The sequence below is a fragment of the Diadema antillarum genome, unplaced genomic scaffold (assembly GCF_040938485.1).
Source record: "Diadema antillarum isolate AM-2024a unplaced genomic scaffold, OU_Dant_1.0 scf00000081, whole genome shotgun sequence".
Classification (NCBI taxonomy): domain Eukaryota; kingdom Metazoa; phylum Echinodermata; class Echinoidea; order Diadematoida; family Diadematidae; genus Diadema; species Diadema antillarum.
The window spans coordinates 24501-43616 of NW_027270970.1; the positions used below are offsets into that span (position 1 = coordinate 24501).

General features: G+C 37.8%; 1 protein-coding gene across 1 annotated transcript; it reads right to left on the reverse strand.

The window, feature by feature from the left end:
• Positions 1 to 1239: 1239 nt before the first annotated feature.
• On the reverse strand, positions 1240 to 14429 carry LOC139717707 (centrosomal protein of 83 kDa-like). Its single transcript, XM_071629208.1, has 11 exons — positions 14179 to 14429; positions 13292 to 13442; positions 11780 to 12004; positions 10827 to 10950; positions 9483 to 9607; positions 8140 to 8386; positions 7050 to 7194; positions 5314 to 5463; positions 4546 to 4703; positions 3581 to 3786; positions 1240 to 1344 (listed from the first exon to the last, which is right to left on the reverse strand). The coding sequence occupies exons 1-11, from the start codon at positions 14427 to 14429 to the stop codon at positions 1240 to 1242; spliced, it is 1887 nt and encodes a 628-aa protein (XP_071485309.1).
• Positions 14430 to 19116: the final 4687 nt, after the last annotated feature.

Here is a 19116-nt window from a genome sequence, read left to right on the forward strand (position 1 = left end):
TACACTGCTGGATTTCCAATAGCTTACACAAAGGACTCAAGTAATTCATATGAAACAAATTCTGCATCAATTGTTAGTTAAAAAGTGTAATTGTCCACATGAAATGAAAACTAAATGACAGCAAACTTTACACACACTGGTTCACGTAGGAGTAAAAAGGGACGAGTAACCAGCAAACCACCAAACTGCACAGCAGCTGGTTATCAGCCAGGGATATCTTTGTCAGAAACTAACCTTGGTTACACGGTTTTACGTGTTCATTACATGTGGCAGTCCAAGGCATTCATCAACATGTCTGATGTTCCTCTGTGTATCTTCTGTGTAAAACTGATTTATGACTTTTGATATTTTTTTTTAAAAACTTAGATTCCAATTCTACATGATTTGTAACACCGGTGTACGGGCGCCTTCAGGCCCTATTGGCTTTTTATGTGCACACCATTTTCCATTTTACTTGTTGCCTGTTGTAATCTGGAACAATTCATGATTGTAATTCTCATGTCCTTGTTGTGGCTTCATTTATATGTTCTTGTTTTTTAAGTTCATCTGTAACACTGAATGCTTCAGGTTGTTTTTATTGTGATTGAAATGGAAATAAACGAATTGAATTGAATTGAATTGAATTGAATATCAACACAAAAGCACATGGCCACAAGCAAGCACAGACCAATGGGTCTGGTGTTCATATAAGCGAGGCACTTTGTCTTCATGGCGTTCCCTCTGAGGTAAACTATTTTCAAACTCTTTTGAGATTTGGGATTGCTACATGATGATTCCCCTTGGGCAACTGCTTCATGATTTAGGGTAATTGGGCTCGGCTTTTCAGGTACCCCTAGGGGAATCACCAGCACATGTATGTACCATCTATAATCCCTCCTCAAATGATGAAGTTCCAGCCAACCTTAGGTTCAAATCCAGCCATCAGTTTCCGGGAGAAGATAATGATGTTAATAATCATCAAAATTTATTAATTTAGGTTATTTGGACCCTGCTCTAGGAGCTCCGATGGAGCACGAACACCATTTGTACACAAACCACGACTCCAAACCCACCCCCTCCCCCCCGACATTTTCCGACACATTTCTTCACATTCTAATCATAAGTTTTCCAGAAGAAGAAGATATAAATGTACAAAGTCTACACATGATACACACCACATAATGTCTGACACACAACAGACGCCAGACATCAAGTGATCCCAATAACTCACTAGAGTGTAAGGGGCTTTGCACTTCCATCCTACCTCAAAGCTTGTTTCTCCAGCTCCAGTTGTTCATTCTTGGCCTCCAGGAGTTGGTTCTTGTCCTGAAGTCTGTTGACAACCTTTTGATACTTTTTCTTTTTCTGCATGCCACAATGATAGTAACAATGGACAAGACATATCACAGCAAATCTATCATTGCAACCGCAGGAAAAGACACTTAAATGTTGCTTAGTGATGTAAACAACTCCCAACTTCACAGAATTCTACATGAAGAACATGGAAATAAAACGATTCATTGCTTGCATGTCTTTACAAGTTCTCTGTAGCTTCTATACAATGAAAGCATCTTCATATGATCAAGCCAATACGGTCTGTGATGTTTTTAAACATGACAGTGCAACACACAACTAGCAAAAGTTTGTCAAATAAGATTTTTTTATATTCATCAAGGTTTGATTTTGAATGGAGGGATTGTAAGCTCCAAAATTATTAAAAACTCATCAGAGCTGGATGTCTTCAACCATCTGAAATACTGACAGGCAATAAGAAGGCAGGGCCACAATTCTGGTAACAGTAACTAGAAAATTTAATAGTAATAGTAATCTAATAGTAGTAAGTTTGAAGACAGAAATGAAAGATTTCCCCACCTTTTCACAGATCTGTATTGCTGCACACATATATTTCCTTCCAGAGTGCAGTCTAAAATCTAAGTATACGCTATATATTTCGCGTGGGTTTTATTTTCGCGAATTTCGCGAGTCGGGAGCTATTCGCGAAATTAACAACATGCGAAAATATTACCTTCCAAAATGAATCCCTTGCCTTGAGTACTAGTATACCTTGCCTTCAGTACTAGTATACCATGTCACGGCTTACCGAACAGACCATACTGGCTAAGCTTGTTTACATACATATAGCACGTCCACGTCTAACTACTAACTAGTATACACAGCCCAATTACCGTACGTAAGTAGCATTCGCACAACACAGCGTATTAACAGCGTCTGGGGTGGTCGGGCTAGTCCACGTCTACTGACGAACACTGTAGAGCCAATCCATTATCGCAACCCCTCATACCACTCGTCAGAAATCTAGCGCGATGGACTTAACCACTTCAAAAATGTTGAATTCTAACTTACTAGTTCGCAGAGTTTGGTAAGTTTTTTTCATGCAGTGTATAACTAGTATCATTCTTATTGCTAGTAAGTTGAAAATTCACACTTTCTTTGCCACTTCATATTTTCTCTGGTCCCCAATCGCGAATTTAACCATTCGCGAAAATGTGTGACAGCGGCAATTTGCGAAAATTTATGTACGCGAAAATTATAGCGTATACAGTATTTCCCCTGGTATTGTCATTAGATAGATATTGAGTTGCTACATGTGCAGTATCATATCGCAGGGGCGGATCCAGGAATTTCGTAAAGAGGGGGCGCGTTTACAAAATTAAAGGGGGGCGCACGCACCCCTCCCCACATTTTTTTCTTTTTATTTCTTTTGTTTCAACAAAAAATAAAGGGGGGGCGTGCGCCGGTTGCTGTCCTCCCTGGATCCGCCCCTGTATCCTAAAACAACAGTGGTAACTTTTGTTGCTAGATAAAGAGACATCAGTCAAATCAATGTCAGTAAAAGTGAAAAAAAATTAAAGGGGATGGCTAGTAACTGATCAGTGGGAATCAGTGGGAATGCTGCGGGATGACTGTTCCAATCCTTATGGGATTCATTTAAGAGTACATTATATATCTATTGTTGTGTGAAAATAATTTGATTCAGAATGGTCTCATATTCAAATAATGTGCAGTTTAATGTGTCTAGGTTAGCATGCCTGTACAGTGACGGGGCATTAAACTGCACATTACATGAATATGAGACCGTTCTAAAGGAAATAATTTTTTACAAAACAATAGATATATAATGTATTTTCAAATGAATCTCACAAGAATTGGAACAATCATTCCCAGCATTCCCACTGATTCCCACTGATCAGTTACTAGCCATCCCCTTTAAGGTACCAAGGTAACCAATTTTAGCCTAGATGTAATCCCCGCAAACTGGCCCTGATACCTTCTCCAAAATGTGAGAGTCAAGGCCAAGATGGCCATGACCACAATCAAATGAAATCTGAGGTCTGAGAAAGGTGTTAGCCTGTTGAGGATGAGTCCTGAGTATACTTGGGCAGGTGTCTATGGGAAATGCGTGTTGTAGCAAAATGAGTCAGTCCTTAACAGGTTAAAGTTCAGCATCCACTTGAATGGATATATATTTGTGCCCCCCCTTTTTTCTTTGGTGATGATGTAAAACAAAATCATAATGACAATATTCTTACTTCCTACCTGACTATGTGAATATCACAAGCCCTTGGGTTTTGATCTTTACCTTTGCGTGGGCCTGCACTGCCTCCTCCCTGTGTTTCTGGGCCTGTTTCATCTTTCTTTCCAGCTCGTCTAGCCTCCGCTCCAGCTGTGTCTTCTCATCCATCCAAGACATCTTGTGCTGTGTCAACTTTTCCTCCCCTCGCTCTGCTTCTCTCTCCATCCCAGCCTTGACCAAGACTAGTTCATTCTGAAGCATTTCAAGTGTTTCTGTACAAGGATATATAGGGTGACAAAACCTCGTACCTCCAATTTAGTGAAAATTTCTATTATTATTATTTTTTTTTTTTTTTGGAGGGGGGGATTAATGGTCAGATAATCAGTTAGGTGATGTCCTGTCCACATCCTAGCTGTCTTATCAGAAATATGAAGCCACTACTGCGTGTCAAGGGACAGGCTATCCAACTGGATATAGTGCTTTGGCTGCCATGTTGTTGCTTTTTTTTCTGTCCTGAACATTTGAGATTTTGTAGATACGGGGTCTTGTCGCCCAGCGCTGCTAAGATTTACATCTCAGTGTGAAAGCATTTCAAATTAATTATCTGATCTGCCTGTCACCGACAATGAGCAAAACATTCAGCTTTAGTGACAGTCCCTGTGGAAATAATCTCTCTCATGGCACATCTCAATGATGAGAAAGAGCTCACTTTCCATTCATGCATGTTTGTGCTTTGTTTTAAACTGGGTTTACAAGCTTTCACATGACAATTCGTATCAGGGCAACTACCCCTCGAGGGCAGTTATTCTCCGGCTAATTACTGGTTAGTGATAAGGTTAGAGCAAAGATTTGGGGTAGGGTTAGGTTTAGGGTTTGGAGTTTGGGTCAGGGTTAGGATTAGGTTCAGGATTAGGAGATTAAAATAGGGTTATTATCGGGGGAAGGGTCTGGGGTAATTACCGAAAGGGTAATTGCCCTTGACCCTTACAATTACATAATTCTTCTACTGTCAAGCTGTCTGTGAACTGCACCTTTCAGTTTATCATTTTCTGCCATCAGATCCTGTTCAGCTGCCTGGGAGTCTCTCAGCTCAGCCTTCAACCTGGTACACTTCTCCCTCAGCTGTGTGTTCATCGTCTGCTCCTGCTCTAAGTCCTTGCCTAGAGACGTCTGGTGCTCCATCTTTGCTCTTGGTGGACAGAAAGTGTGTGTGCATGTGTGTTTGTGTGAGAAAGAATGAGAAATAGGGAGGGATAGAGGAAGGGAGAAAAAAAAAGAGAGGGCACAGAGAGAAAATCAGAAAAAGGGATGAGAGACGAAGAATGAAGGGGGTAGATGGAGAAGGGTTTCACAGAGAGGTAGAGAAAGTGGACAGAGGGAAGGTAAGAGAGAGATAGACAGACAGACAGATAGAGAGGGAGCAAGAGGGGTAAAGGAGATTTTTAAAAAATCACAAAGAAAAAGGATAAGAAAAAAAAAACTGCTTAAAATGGGTCCATCCATTAGCAACTCTTGGCCTGGGGGTCACAAGCATGTATAGTAGCAACATATTTTGTAACCCAGCTAACATGCCAAAATATGCTACCTGTGTTATGTATTCATATGCACCTGTTGAAATGTGATAGTCAAGTATTACTCCATTTTCAATTTCTGGAGCAATAGCAATCAAAGGAATAATCCATTCAGTTACAATAAAAACAAGTCAATGCAAGAATATAAATTATTCTTTTGCCAACACCAGCCTTGATATACCATCATGAAGTGTTTTTTATTTGTTCCCTAGAGGGCGACATTCATACCTTATAGTTTGAAGCTCTCTTTCTGTTTGTTCCTGTCTTTTCTCAGCTTCTCTGATTCTCTCTTCTCCTGCCTCCTTCTCCGCATAATGCCTCGTCTCCTCATCAATCTTTAGCCGCTCGATTTCTTGGAGACGTGATTCTAAGTCAAGCCTTTAAATATTTATAGGAATAGAGACAAAGAGAGCAAATGAGCAAATAAGGGCAGCATTGATCACCACTTTCTGCCTGAATCTATTCAAACATACATTAGGGAGCTGTATATATTGTAACACAGAAACCATTACGTGTAGATACACTCACACTGATGACATCGAAAATTTGTCTCTGATAACTAAATCTCTTGAGTAAGAAATCTAGTTTTGTGCAGACACAATTACATATCCACCTTTTTACATGTTATGTGACACTTATCAAAAATAGACTTAATCTGATTTCAGATTCATCCCAGAATTATAAATTCAAGGAAATTTTTATCCAGGTAGAGCATACTATTTTAATCAAGAAAAATTAGTGAAGTATAGGAAAGAGTGCATTTCTTTTCATGACAACATACAACAGTACATCACTTAAAGAACAACAATTAGGCAAGAAATTTTCCTGGAGACCAAATACCATAAATCAAAATCAAATATTAATGTACATGAGGAAATGTAAATAAAAAAATGAGGAGTAAATAATATTGATCATCATCAAGTCCAACATAACACTCCAAAAGTTTGTATTTCTTGAATTGAAGACAATGGTGTTTGGCAAGTTAATTGTATTATTATTATATACATATATATATATTTTTTTTTACCAATTTGCAAGAGAATAAACATACATAAAACTACAATTTTGGGTGACCATCTATTTGGGAAGAATGAAGGAAACCATACCCTGCTACTTTTGAAAAATGTCACATGTAATCTGAAAACTGAAGGGGCTTAAAGACCTAGAAGCAGTGTACATTACAAAACCACAAATGGTGGCATTCATCCCTCATTGATAACGATGGGCTCACGTGAAGATTCTTTGACCGAGTGTGCACTTATAAAGAGATCAGAGATAAAGTTGTACACTATTTGTTTCAATTCTTAAATACATCCAAGCCGGGCCAGCCTTCCTACTCCATGGTAATACTCCACCACAGGGTCCTTAATTGCAATTTCTTTTCTTTTTTTTCTTGGCTGATCTGCAAGGCAGGAATAAATACAACACTAAATTTTGTGTGACTATCTATTTCGGAGAATGAACGATACCATACTCCATTTCTTTTGAAATCAACAACATTTGCTCCTGTGACAATTGCTCTGGTCTCATTTTCTCCAAGGAATTAGGGTTAAGGTTAGGGTTAGGGTTGTGCTAGGATTTTAGGTGTTAGTTTGATGTATAAAGAATTAGGATTAGGATTAGGATTACGGTTTCAATAGGGTTATGTTTGTTGGTAGAATTTATGTTTGGCTTAGCCATGGCTGCACACTAACCCATTTTTTCTACCGGTTTGTTCTGTCTGTTGGACCAGTAGGTACCCACTTTTTCCATTTTTACTGGTCCATTCCTGAAAGTTACTGGTCCAACAGTGATTTTTACTGGTCCTGGACCATCGAACCAGTGCCAGTGTGAGTGTACAGCATTGGCTTAGGAAGCAGATACTTCATGGGAGTAATTGTCGCAGGAGCAAATGTCATGGAACCGTTATCTCAATACTGAAGGAGTTTAAAAAGTAGGAAAGAAGGAGATTTCAAAAAGCTTACTTCTCTCCTTCCAGTCTGTTGACCCTCTCCCACTCCTCCTCACGGACAGCCTGCATCTTCCTGGCCACCTCCTTCTCCTTCTCAGCTATTGCATCTTTTTGGGACTCCAGTGTTTTCTGCAATACCTCACACTTAGCCTTTAAACCTGCAATGTACCGTTATAAAGGGATAATTAGGCACTATACACAAACATTTTCATGAGAGGGTCATTCTTACAGAGAGTGTTCTCACGGCTTAATTCAATCTATATCTTGAGGTCTTTCCTCTGTTGAATGAGCTCATATTTGTTAAAGATTTAAAGTCATTGCAACATTAAGTTTTTCTGTTACCAAAAAAAGTGATGTCTATATGTTCTTGTCAAAAAATGAAATAAGAATTGAAAATTGGAGTGTTGCTCCAAAAACTATAAATTTGGAGCACTTTCAGGGCTGAACTCATTCAACTGTGATGCCTATGCTTCCCATGCAATCACCATAGCAGCCTATAAGAATGTTGATCATCATGAACATTTTTAATAGCACTCATTGATCTTTAACACAGACAAGGATTGGGTTTCAAACCTCTCAGTAAAAATGTAATATTTTCAAATTTATTTCCATCCATTACTAGTATTATAGTTGGACTTCAACCAACCTAGTAAATTTCAGATAATTCCAGAAATTCCAGAAATGATATTTAGCTTAATTGGGTGACCCTCAACCTTGACCTTTCACATACCATTTTAGACAACTGATGGTTGATTTATTCCTCTCCTTACCAAATTATCTTTGCAATAGATATTCCTAGCTGGAGTTACGACTGGAGAATGATATTGATGACCAAAGTGCAGTAGTCTTTGACCTTGACCTCCGACCTATGACCACTATAATGTTTAGACACATGATTCTCAATTCAATTCAAATTCAATTAAACAAAATTTTACTTCCAATACCTTAATTCTTCCAGATACAAAAGTTAAAAGAAATTAATGAAATACAAAATATGTAAACATACATTTGAAAGCAGAAGAGAAAATGAGCACATGCATAACCTGTATGAAACTAAATCACATCAAACAAATCGATGAGCAATGTAGCTGAGGCTGACTGACCTTCCAGTTCATTGGTCAGCCCATCCCTGTCCCTCTCCAGCTCCCCACGGCTCCTGGTGGCCTCCATCTTGAGGTCAGTGACCTCCATCTTGTGTCGGTGCTGCATCTCCTCCAGGCGACCCCGAAGCTCCATGTTCTGTTTCTCAAGGTCATGAACCCTTGTGGTTGCACTCTGGTGGGCATCTTGTGAGATGCTCAGCTCCTTCTGTAGCTGTTCCATGTGGAGCTGTAGGGACTCCTTCTCACTCTGGGTGGGGATTGGGACAATTTAATGGCATTATTTACCATTTGTAGATGAAACAGAAACCCAGCTTTATTGCTTCAAATTAGTTCTAAAATTTAAGTTAGAAATAGAAACAACCAGTGTAAAAATTTTAATCAGTATAATCAATGTTAAGTATTGTTAAATACACAAAATGTGAACAATAGTTATGATAAAATTGTTTGTAGACTAAGCTATCCAGTTACAGTTTAATGAGAAAACTAGTGATATCTCTTTATATTTTAGGCTGTGTTACAAAATCTTTACATGGTAGAATGTTTTGTGATACGACTGACGTACACATATGCATCAAATGTGGTGACTCAAACACTTTTTAAATCACTACTCCAAATGATAAACAATACCTAAAGGGACTATGCAATGCAAATGCATATTGACTTATACAGTACACTCCCTTTATAACAAATAATGGTTATAACAAAATTTCGGTCACAACGAAGCACAAATTCAGGTTGCAACATTATCCGATCTATGTATTTCATTGCTCATTTGTACGGTTACAATGAAATCTCGATACAATGAAAGAAGACCGCAAGTCCTGATTAATTCGTTATAATGGGAGTCCACTGTATTGAGTCACTATACTCTGATAATCACTTTAGGCTGCCAAAAGAATATCTATAGATGTGCAATACATCTTTAAATAAATTTCTGATATTTTCGTCAAGTTACTTGGATACACCTTAACAAAAAAGGCTTTCCAAACCAAGATTCTGTCAGTGACATCATCTCTTAATGAATGACTGGTGCAGTACTTGTAGTACACTTATCAAATGACACATTACAATGCATGTTTCCCTGAACTATGCATAACTTGCATGTTTTCCTGCAATGTCTTTTTATTACCTTATCAATCATTGGCAGATGGTTTCATTGACAGAATCATGGTTTAGAAGGTTTTTGTGAGCATAAACCAGTTCCTTGGGAGCTATATTTTCTCCTGGAGTCCATATCTAATTCATATATATTTCTCTTGAGGGAAATATAATTCCTGTGGGGATGTCATACGTTATATTTCACTTCTAGAAAGGCAACATCTGTGTGAAGATTTTCCTGTCACCTGTAGTGCCTTGATGTTGGCTGCATGTTCAGAAAGCTGCCTGGCCTGAAGCCTGGAGACGTGGTCAGACTGCAAGCCCACCTGTTCCCTCTGTGCTCGGATCTCATCTAGCTCTGTGAGGAGACCTGGAAGGGAAGGGTGGAGTCTGGTTTACTTTGTACGGCATATATTTAGCAAGTCAAAATTTTCGCAAATAGGGACTTTCCAATGAGTTCACGAGTGGTTAAATTGGCGATCATGGCGCACTGTACTGAACGGTGAAATGTATACGTGTGTGTCACATTCATATCGGGATCAGAGTCATTATTGTTGCGTGTCATTTATTTTGTGAATAGCACCTGACTTGCGAAATTTGTGAAAATAAAGACCTCACAAAATATTTGGCGCATACAATATCCCTTTCAGTACTATGTATGTCATATGGTACGCATGCTGGAGAGATTTCTCTGACTTGTAAAAAAAATGAATAAATATCTAAGGAAATTTTTGAGAAAAAGACTTGCATGTCAAGGACTTTAAAATACTTCAATGTAATCATACAAATAAATAGCACACACTTAAACACATTAAAGTAACAAATTTGGTTCAACGAAGTGCTGGTATTGCATTGCGTTGGTGCTAAAAGTGGCTGAAATGAAATTAGAGTGTTTGTATCAGCAAATAGTCATTATCTTTGGGCTTCTGTGTGGTTGACTTTGTGGGTTTGAAAGAGAAAAGTGTTAAAAGCTGGCTTCAATCCTCTTTGCCTACCCAATTCAGTCAAACATTTTTTTCTCATTTTTCCAAAACACTTACCCAACTTTGATTTTCACTTGCCCCAGGCAATCAAACAAGTGCTTACAAAGCATCTTGTCTTTCTGCTCAGACTCCACTCTGAGCTTCTAAAAGAAGACTACCATTTAATCAGCCAAAAACTGTGTATGTTTTCTGAATCTCCCATAAAACAAATTTAGTCTCATTGAAGTCAAAAGAAGGCATGTTCAGCCCCCTACTGAGGTGTACGGTGTTTTGTTTAGGAATTCTTCTTCATAAATCTAGTCTAATTACTTGCCCTAAAACTGGTCTAACTTATAAAGTTTTCCCCAAACTTGGTCTAACATAACGATTGGGCTCAAGATGGTTCTTTCTATTTTCATACAGGTGTGAGGCCTTCAGCGCTGGCTACAAAGCATATTTTATAGCTAATTAAAGTAGCCAATGTTATCATCTCAGTAAAACACAAGACACTGAAATGGACTAATCGGTCAAGGCTTTGGTTTGCAAAATCAAAACACTGCATTCATCAAAGCTTGGGAAAGATGTTTTATAAAAAATAAATCAAACTGAATCTCCGTCCTATCTCACCTTTGACCTTGAGGTTGAGTTGTGCATTATCTCTGTACAGTGTGCGGACTTTGTCACTGTCATGGGTGTTTTCCTGGCTGTATTTTGCTATGATGGCTTCTTTGTCCTTCACTAGATTAGCAATCTGAAATGTTGCAGTAAAGTCACATACATCACAATTTTGACATTTGTCCTATATACCTTACCTAAAGTACATACATATACAAACAGACAGACAAGCAGACACATGCACAAAAACTTTAACAGAAACTAAAAGGAAACACACATTTAACAAAAAAATCAAACCTATGACAGATATCTATGTGACTTGAATCGGGATTTGCATGCGAGTAAATCACTTGAAATACGTTGGCTACATGCCTGAGACATCACAAGAGTGGCATATCACACTTTCTACATTTTTTTCTTACTTAAAAAGTTCCTACTTTGAAATACTGTACAAGCAGTATTTTTGTGCTGTTTTTATTTCCACAAATTTCAAGAGTCAATCAATATCTCATTTACAAACTTAGCAAACTCTCAAAAGTATTATCTCCCATAACACAAATGCTTTGTTTATCATCTCTAAGGAGGGCAATCACTTACTTTTTCTACTGTCTTTCATCATTCCATCAGTGTGGTTCTTAATTGCCCTATAATTCTCAAAAAATCATCTTAAAAGTAAACAGTATCATACAGAATATATTTCGTTGACTGCTTTTTAAAATACAGCAGAGAATCACACTCTGACACAAACTCTACTCAAGTTACATCTCTTCCTCCGTAAAGTTCAGGAAATCTATGATTTATGGCATTGGAGGAATTTATTTTTTTTTTTCTAGGCAAGGGCAAGTCTTACATGTGAAGGTTTTGCTGATCATTTACAAATTTGGTGAAGGTTTCATAGACATCAATTTTGGTCAATGCACTATGAGTCAGAAACGAAACAGGGGCATGGCTACCTCCAACCATACCTCAGTTTCATACTGCATCTTGACTTCCTCCACCATCCTTTTGTGTTCCGCCTGCTCGTGTTCGTACTCGGACTTGAGGAAGGAGTGTTCATAGCGCAGCTTGTTAAACTCGGTGCGATAGTGCTCTACCTCACTCTCCAGCTGGGTGAAACGCTCCCGGAATGGCTTCTCCAGATCCTCTGCGATCTTCAGTTTGATCAGCTCCAGCTTGTCTGGTGTAAGAGACTGTTTATAAAGGTAGGAAGTAATGTAACAAAGATGAATGCCATTTCTAGAATGATTGCATCTACACCTGAACTTTCTTCAGACTAGGACAACAACCATCACAACTTGACAATCTCAAAAGCAAACTGCTTTTGAGTTTGGTGTTTATTTGGTTTTGGTTCTTGCTATTCTTTGAGAAAAGCTTGATATGAAATCTCTTTCTCTAAAACATAAAAGAGATGCTGAATTAGAAACAATTCTTTGTATCACGAGCCATTGCGAAGTATTGGAGGTTTTGCTACTCTTTGGCAAATTCTCTACAATTCAATCAAATTTCACCCAAAGGTGGCATCTCGAGCAGTAAAGGACTTACCTCTTGTGTTCCATTCATATATTAATGATTGGTCTTGAAGTGAAATGAATTATTACTTTTTTGTGTATTTTTAATTCTATTTGTATTCAGTTTTCTTCATGAATTCCACAGCACCTTTCATATATATACAAAGAAAATATGTGACCCGGTACAACAAAAAGATCCTAAAGTCGCTGACAGCTGAGCCGAGAAAATCGAGTTTGAAGTCACATCATCAAAATTGGTCAAAACCAGTGAATTTCTGTTTTTGGCATAACTTTGTAGTCCAATGTTTTTTTTATCATCTGCCAAAATCTCGAAGCTTAATGATCAAAGGAAAGGCAAGAGATCAGAGTTTTTCTAAGCCATGATTTTCTGACTTTCAACGACACAGAAACGTGTCCGAAGATTTGGATTTAGCGCCCAAGCGAGACTCTGCCCCTAGCAACAAGAGAGTGATCTTATTGGTCAGTGTGTGGCATCCCTATTACTGATTGGTCGTGCGTAAGACTGCGGGCGCTAAGCTTGAATGAACATCACTGAGGTCACTAGGACCGTGGCTTCTATTGTCAAGCGGTGAAAACTGTATTGTCTCCCCTTGATCATGATAGCGTCAGAAGGAAAACTTTGAAGGCATTTTTCTCAAAACTCTGATTTCTTCAACCACTTGACATGCTCTAATAAAATAATCAATACCTCCGCAACGGAGTACTTTTATGAATTGCGCTACATGGGAAATTAAAGAAGAACAGTAAGGGAATAATGTCATGCCAGTCTCAGAAAATTGTCCTCACCCCGACTTTCGGATCCTTTTGTTGTAGTGGGTCACATATTTTGTACCATATGTAACAATTTTTAATGGCTACCCTGCAAGAGTGCATAAATATGATGGATGAATATGAATAATAAGCAAATGCCATCACACTCATGCAATGACAAGGCCTGCAGTCTCTTACCTGGGCCCTAAGCTCTTCCAGTTCCGCCATCTTCACAGCCAGCTCTCGATTGCTCTTGTTTAGGAGCTGCTGGAGACGTTCCTCCATGACTCTGCAGTCATCTCTCAGCGATTCTGTCTCCCGCTGCAGTCGCCGGTTCTCATCCTGCAATCTGGCATTCATCAATACAACAAATTTTTTTAGAGTTTTTCAGAAATTCTAATTTAGACAGTAGACATATTCATCCATCATCAAACTGATAAGTTCGTGACAACAAAATATGCAATGTAGAAGGAGACAAATTAGAGAAACTCACACATGAACCTTCACCCCTCATTATTATATTTTTCATTCATTTAAAATGTAAATACAATGCTAGTTCAGTAGTTGAAAACAATTTACACTCGAGATGAGGTGTTCATGTATACAACACGAAGAAAGTAAAGAAATTACTGATGATTTTATCATCATAACCTTCTCAGGACAAGAGAACAACAATTCTGAATCAATGTCTCACTTACGTTAGATTGTTGACATACAGTTTCAGAGATCCATCCTTTCTCTCAACTCTCTCTTCTATTTTCTATTAGTGTCCAGTAAGAAAAGTTTTCAAATATTACAGAAAGCATGTTTTGTTTTGTTTTATGCATGATATATGCCTGCCCATTTTGACTACTGCTCAATTCCACTTTTTGTAAAATGTAGGAATAGCCTCTCTCAAAATCAAAAATGCACAATGCAAAATTAGTACAACAAAGTGTATACAAATAGTGTGTGCAGAGAAATACAATGAATTTCTCCCATCATGTGAACAAACTAAACCAAAACTTAAAGAGAGATAATTTATGTAGGGGAGTACTGGTAATCACAGCCATGGTTTCTACTCCTCTCTGAGTGACAAGACCTACTTTGTGTGCTCAGCCTTCAGCATCTGGTAGTTAGTCTTGTGCATCTCTCCCCGCATCCTCTCATCAGCCAGCATCTTCTGGAGCTCTGTCTCTTGGCCCAGCTTTGCTGTGATGGTATCCTGGCCCAGGAGACCTGCACCAGGTGTCATTTGGCCCAAAAAACCAGTGGAGGTGAGGTTGGGTAGCCCAGCACCAGGGGCCCCACTTGCAGTGCTTGTAAGCACACCTCCTGTTGGCATGGGCAAAGCCATGGTCAAGCTCAAACTTGGCAATTCCAGTCCAAACGCAGATTACATGGCCTATGTGGAAGGAATATAAAGTGCATATTGCAAGCCATTATAAGCAGTTCAAAGAAGGCTGACATTGTAGTTCTTTGTAAATACATGTAATGCCTAAAGGAGCATTCTGTAAATGTATGTGATGTCTGTTGCTCATGACATTATCAAACAGGGAGCAATGCGCATGTGATAAGATGGCAGATGCTGAGGGTAAATATACACTTGTACCCTGTTGCTGTACATAAGTGCCGTTTTGGCGCATGGGGACGCCATATGATCGCGCTAGTGTTGAGGGCAGCTGTGACACATGGAACAAGAAATGGCAATTCTTATAAATGGGCAAATAGAACTCTACTAGGATGTAGTTGATCGCTCTTGTGCTCCAAATGATACTAAATCTTCATGGATAAATGCCCTACCCACCATGCAGACTGGTAGGATGCCCCTTTGACCTTCCTCGTCGTATACCTTCATAGTAGTGAGCTCTGTGAGTGTGATGTAAACACTCTTGACATTGCTAGTTGCTGTTTAGGCAAAAAATAGCATTCCATTCTGCACATGCATGAGTCTCCTTTCAAAGTTAGCAATAATAGATAACTAGCATTACTAGACTGTCTAGCATACACTTAACAATTTTCAACACAGACACAGTAATGTGTAAATTCAAGCATTACCTGCACTTTTGACTTGTACTAGATGTCTATTTGTAGTGTAAAAGCTGAACATTTACCACCAGGCCTAATGTTAATTTTAAGAAGTAGAGGCCTAAGTCTAACTTAGAACCCTACCATTTAGAACCCTACCATTGGTGATACCATTGTACCAAAGCAAAGTAGGTAGACAGAAAGATCCGTCTGTCCAGAGGAGTCTAAAAAGTTTATTTTTTGACATTATTGCTCTCCAGTCATCACCCTGGTCATAGGAGGGGAGACGGAGTCTCCGCGAAACATATCCCCCGACGACCAGATACAGACCGATCTCAATTTCGGTAAACAAAGTAGGCCTACTGTACTAGTCAACAACTAGATGATAGATCTAGTAACATTGTATTTGTAAATAAATTTTAAACATTATTAAGTTATCATCATGGTTAGTAACAGTAAAGTAGGCCTAGGCTAACAACAGTTAGGCGATGGAGGCCTACTTTGCATCCATTATTGGCTCTGCCTCTGGATCTGTTATTCTGAACTGACGCTGAAAAAAAAAAAAAAAAAAAAACTTGAATAGAGAAGATTTATCAAGTGGTACTAAGACCATGATAGATTGGTCTATCTAAAATGAATTCAATTTATGTTTAGAGACCACGTATCTGATATCTACGAGTTTATGCAGAATTAGGGAAGCGATCAATAGCATATTCAGGTGTTATGGAACAATCTTTCAACCGAGTTACGTTAAACATCCTCTCGTAAAAAATTTTGTAAAGTCTTCAAAAAGAATTTATTGGAATACATAAACTTGTTTATCTAATAATTCACAACAAAGCAAAAACTTCAATTCTAACTGTTAGTAATATAAGTAATGTAAGTACACTTATCAATTCCAAAATGTTAATCTTGTACATAGTGTAAATACACTTGTTTATAATGTAAATAATTTTCTTGTTGAATTTATATATTCTTCTTCTGTATTCAAGGGCCAACGTCCACTAACGTTGCTATTTGTTGGACCCTTACGCTTACCAAATTTGTAAATATGTTTACGTTTGTACTTCATATTCATGATATTCGCGTTTGTTGATAAGTTTGATTCTATACTTTCATGTCTTGTATTCCTGTCAATTGTATTATTATTATTGTATTCTCAATGATTGCATAAATTATCTGTGATTGTAAACTTGAACTTAAAAATTTGGTAATAAATCATTCAATCATAAATCATTCATGCTATCACTCTCAGCACTGCGTTGTTTACTCCACATTGAAACACAGGTATGGGACTACACTCTGACTCCTGAGTCTAACATCAAGTAACAACTAAATAAAGCGAACAGAAATGCAAACGAAAAGTCATAAATTACCTCTTTTGTGATGATTCTACCAGATTAATGTTGCGTCACATTCCTCTCGTGAAGCAATCTCACATAGACTTGACCATCGCTTGGATTTCACAGGAACATTGAATAAAAATTTGAACTGAAGAGCGTCTGTGGAGCGTCTTCAACTATGCGCATGCGCAGAATAGGTAGTTCGTATTACTTCGTAAGAGAAACTTTAGCTCGAATGATAGCCACCTCACACACTTATTTATTTGTTCAATTCCACCAAGAATAACAAATTACAGAAATTGTAATATTGGGCGAAGACAAGAAATCAATGATTAGGCAAACATGACAAATAGCTAGAAAGAGTTAACATATAATACATCAGGTGGAAAAGATAGGAGACCTGCTGAGAAGCAAAGCTTGTAAATTGCAGAAACTCCTATTTACAAATACAAAACAAAAAGCCACCAGTACACAAGACTGAAAATTTCAGCCTGAAAACTATGTACAATATGTACATACAGTATGCGGAAATGAAATGATAATTGTGGGGGGGGGGGGGGGGGGGAAGGCAGCACACTAACGGATATTAAAAGAAAAAAATGTATTTAACAGAATAAGGGATTGAATAATGGGGGAAAATTTAACTTGGACTTGGACACACAGTTACAGGGACAAGAGTAAAGAGGGTGAAATAAAGGCAATGACTTACAAGATATCCAGTGCTTAACTAAGATGTAGCTCAGCATTAATCAATGAAAAAAAAATGTAAAACCAATAAAGTAGATTATATCAATAAGCCTGCATATGTCTACTATCATTCATGAAGATGTGAATTTAACACTCAGTCCTATTTAGAGATTACAATTTATGGAACTTTATCAACAGTGGAAACACTCATGTATGTATTCCCTCTGACAAATTTCAGAGTGTAATATATATATATATATATATATATATATATATATATATATATATATACAGGTTCAAATTTCAATATACAGAAGCAAGGTCAAAATATTTGGCACAAGCTGTACGTCACACAAATCTTTTGTACAGTAGCACCTCAGTAAACAGTAATTTGAGAAAGGTCCCACTTGCCATTCATAAAACAGACTCACATTATGCACAAAAATGTATATATTTATAACTATGCAAGTTATTTCATCTGAAGTACAGTAATACAAAAAAAAAACATCAGGATTGATTGTGTCTGTCAAGAAGATAAGATTTTATCTTACGTTTAAATCCAGATAGGCTAAAGGCCTGTCTAAAAGAGGATTGCAGAGAGTTCCAGTATTTTGGGCCTGCCAATGCAACAGCATTATTTCTGAGTTGGGTTCTAACTGATGTGAGATGATATAAGGCAGCCTGTCTTGTACAATAATTGTGTAGGTCCTACTCTATCATTCTTAAAGGACAAGTTCACCTTCATAAACATGTGGGTTGAGTGAATGCAGCAATATTAGTAGAACACATCAGTGAGATTTTGAGCAAAATCGGACAATCCGTTAAAAAGTTATGAATTTTTGAAGTTTCTGCTTAGTCACGGCTGGATGAAAAGACTACTATAGCTTATGATGTCACATGAGTACAACGATATAAAGAAAGAATAAAGAAATTTCAACATATTTCCATTTTTCTCGCATAACAAAAGAACACTCGACTTCTCTTTCAGAAGGCAGGGGGAATAATATTACCCGTAACATACGTCAGTAGCAAGTCGAAGAAATGTGCACTTTCTTCAAAAAGTAAAATTTTGTGAAATTCTCTTTTCCTTATATAGTTGTAAGCATGTGACATCATACACTGTAGTAGTCTTCTCTTCCAGCAGTGACTTCGCAGATACTTAAAATATTTGTAACTTTTGAACGGATTGTCCAATTTTCCTCTAACTTTCACTGATGTGTTCTACTAATATTGCTGCATTCTCTCAATCCTTATGTATATGAAGGTGGACTTGTCCTTTAACAAACATGGACGCTATTGCGTGGGGCACATTACCATTATTGATCTGATACATGAGGGATGCCAAATACAATAAATAAATATCTTGTATTTTCAAAACATTATTCCCATAAAACAGCGTATCAGTATGAGCATGTGCATTTGCTGCTGACATAATCCTAACAGCTCTCTTTTGAAGAAGCAAAATTTTTTCTGAGTGAATTTTGGCTGTAGCACCCCAAGCTATACACCATAGTTTAAGTAAAGCAAAATCAAAGATGAATACAGCATGGCCAAAATGCTACTTGGAAGAAAAGACTTTAGTTTGTTCATTATACCAACATTTCTAGAGAGAAAATTATAAAGGTGAGTTGTATGCATTTTCCAATTCAACTTGTCATCAATATGGATACCAAGAAATTTGATTGATATAAGTCTTTCAATCTGAACATTATCAATAATTACAGGACCAGGCATTAACCCTATAAAGCCCAAGGGGGGGCACATTGTGCCCCCCCCCCCCCTACCAGATTTTCGTTTGCCACTCCTTCGTCCTTAATGCGATTTCAACCAAATTTGGTGACTTTTCCTAAAATCTTATTGCGAACATTTTGATATATAATTTAACTATATTTTGTGTTGCTGGTTGCCATGGCAACCATAAACTGACAACCATGTCAGTCAGATTTTGCATCTTTTTTCTGTTCCCATTTCATTTAACAGCATTAC

Excerpts from the sequence above, each read along its gene's own strand:
- LOC139717707 (XM_071629208.1), bottom strand. The coding sequence starts at position 14,429 with ATGGCTTTGCCCATGCCAACAGGAGGTGTGCTTACAAGCACTGCAAGT. Across the intron at positions 9,608-10,826 it reads ACTCAACCTCAAGGTCAAAG|GTCTCCTCACAGAGCTAGAT; the intron begins GTGAGATAGGAC and ends CTTCCCTTCCAG. Across the intron at positions 1,345-3,580 it reads CAGTGCAGGCCCACGCAAAG|AAAAAGAAAAAGTATCAAAA; the intron begins GTAAAGATCAAA and ends TGTGGCATGCAG.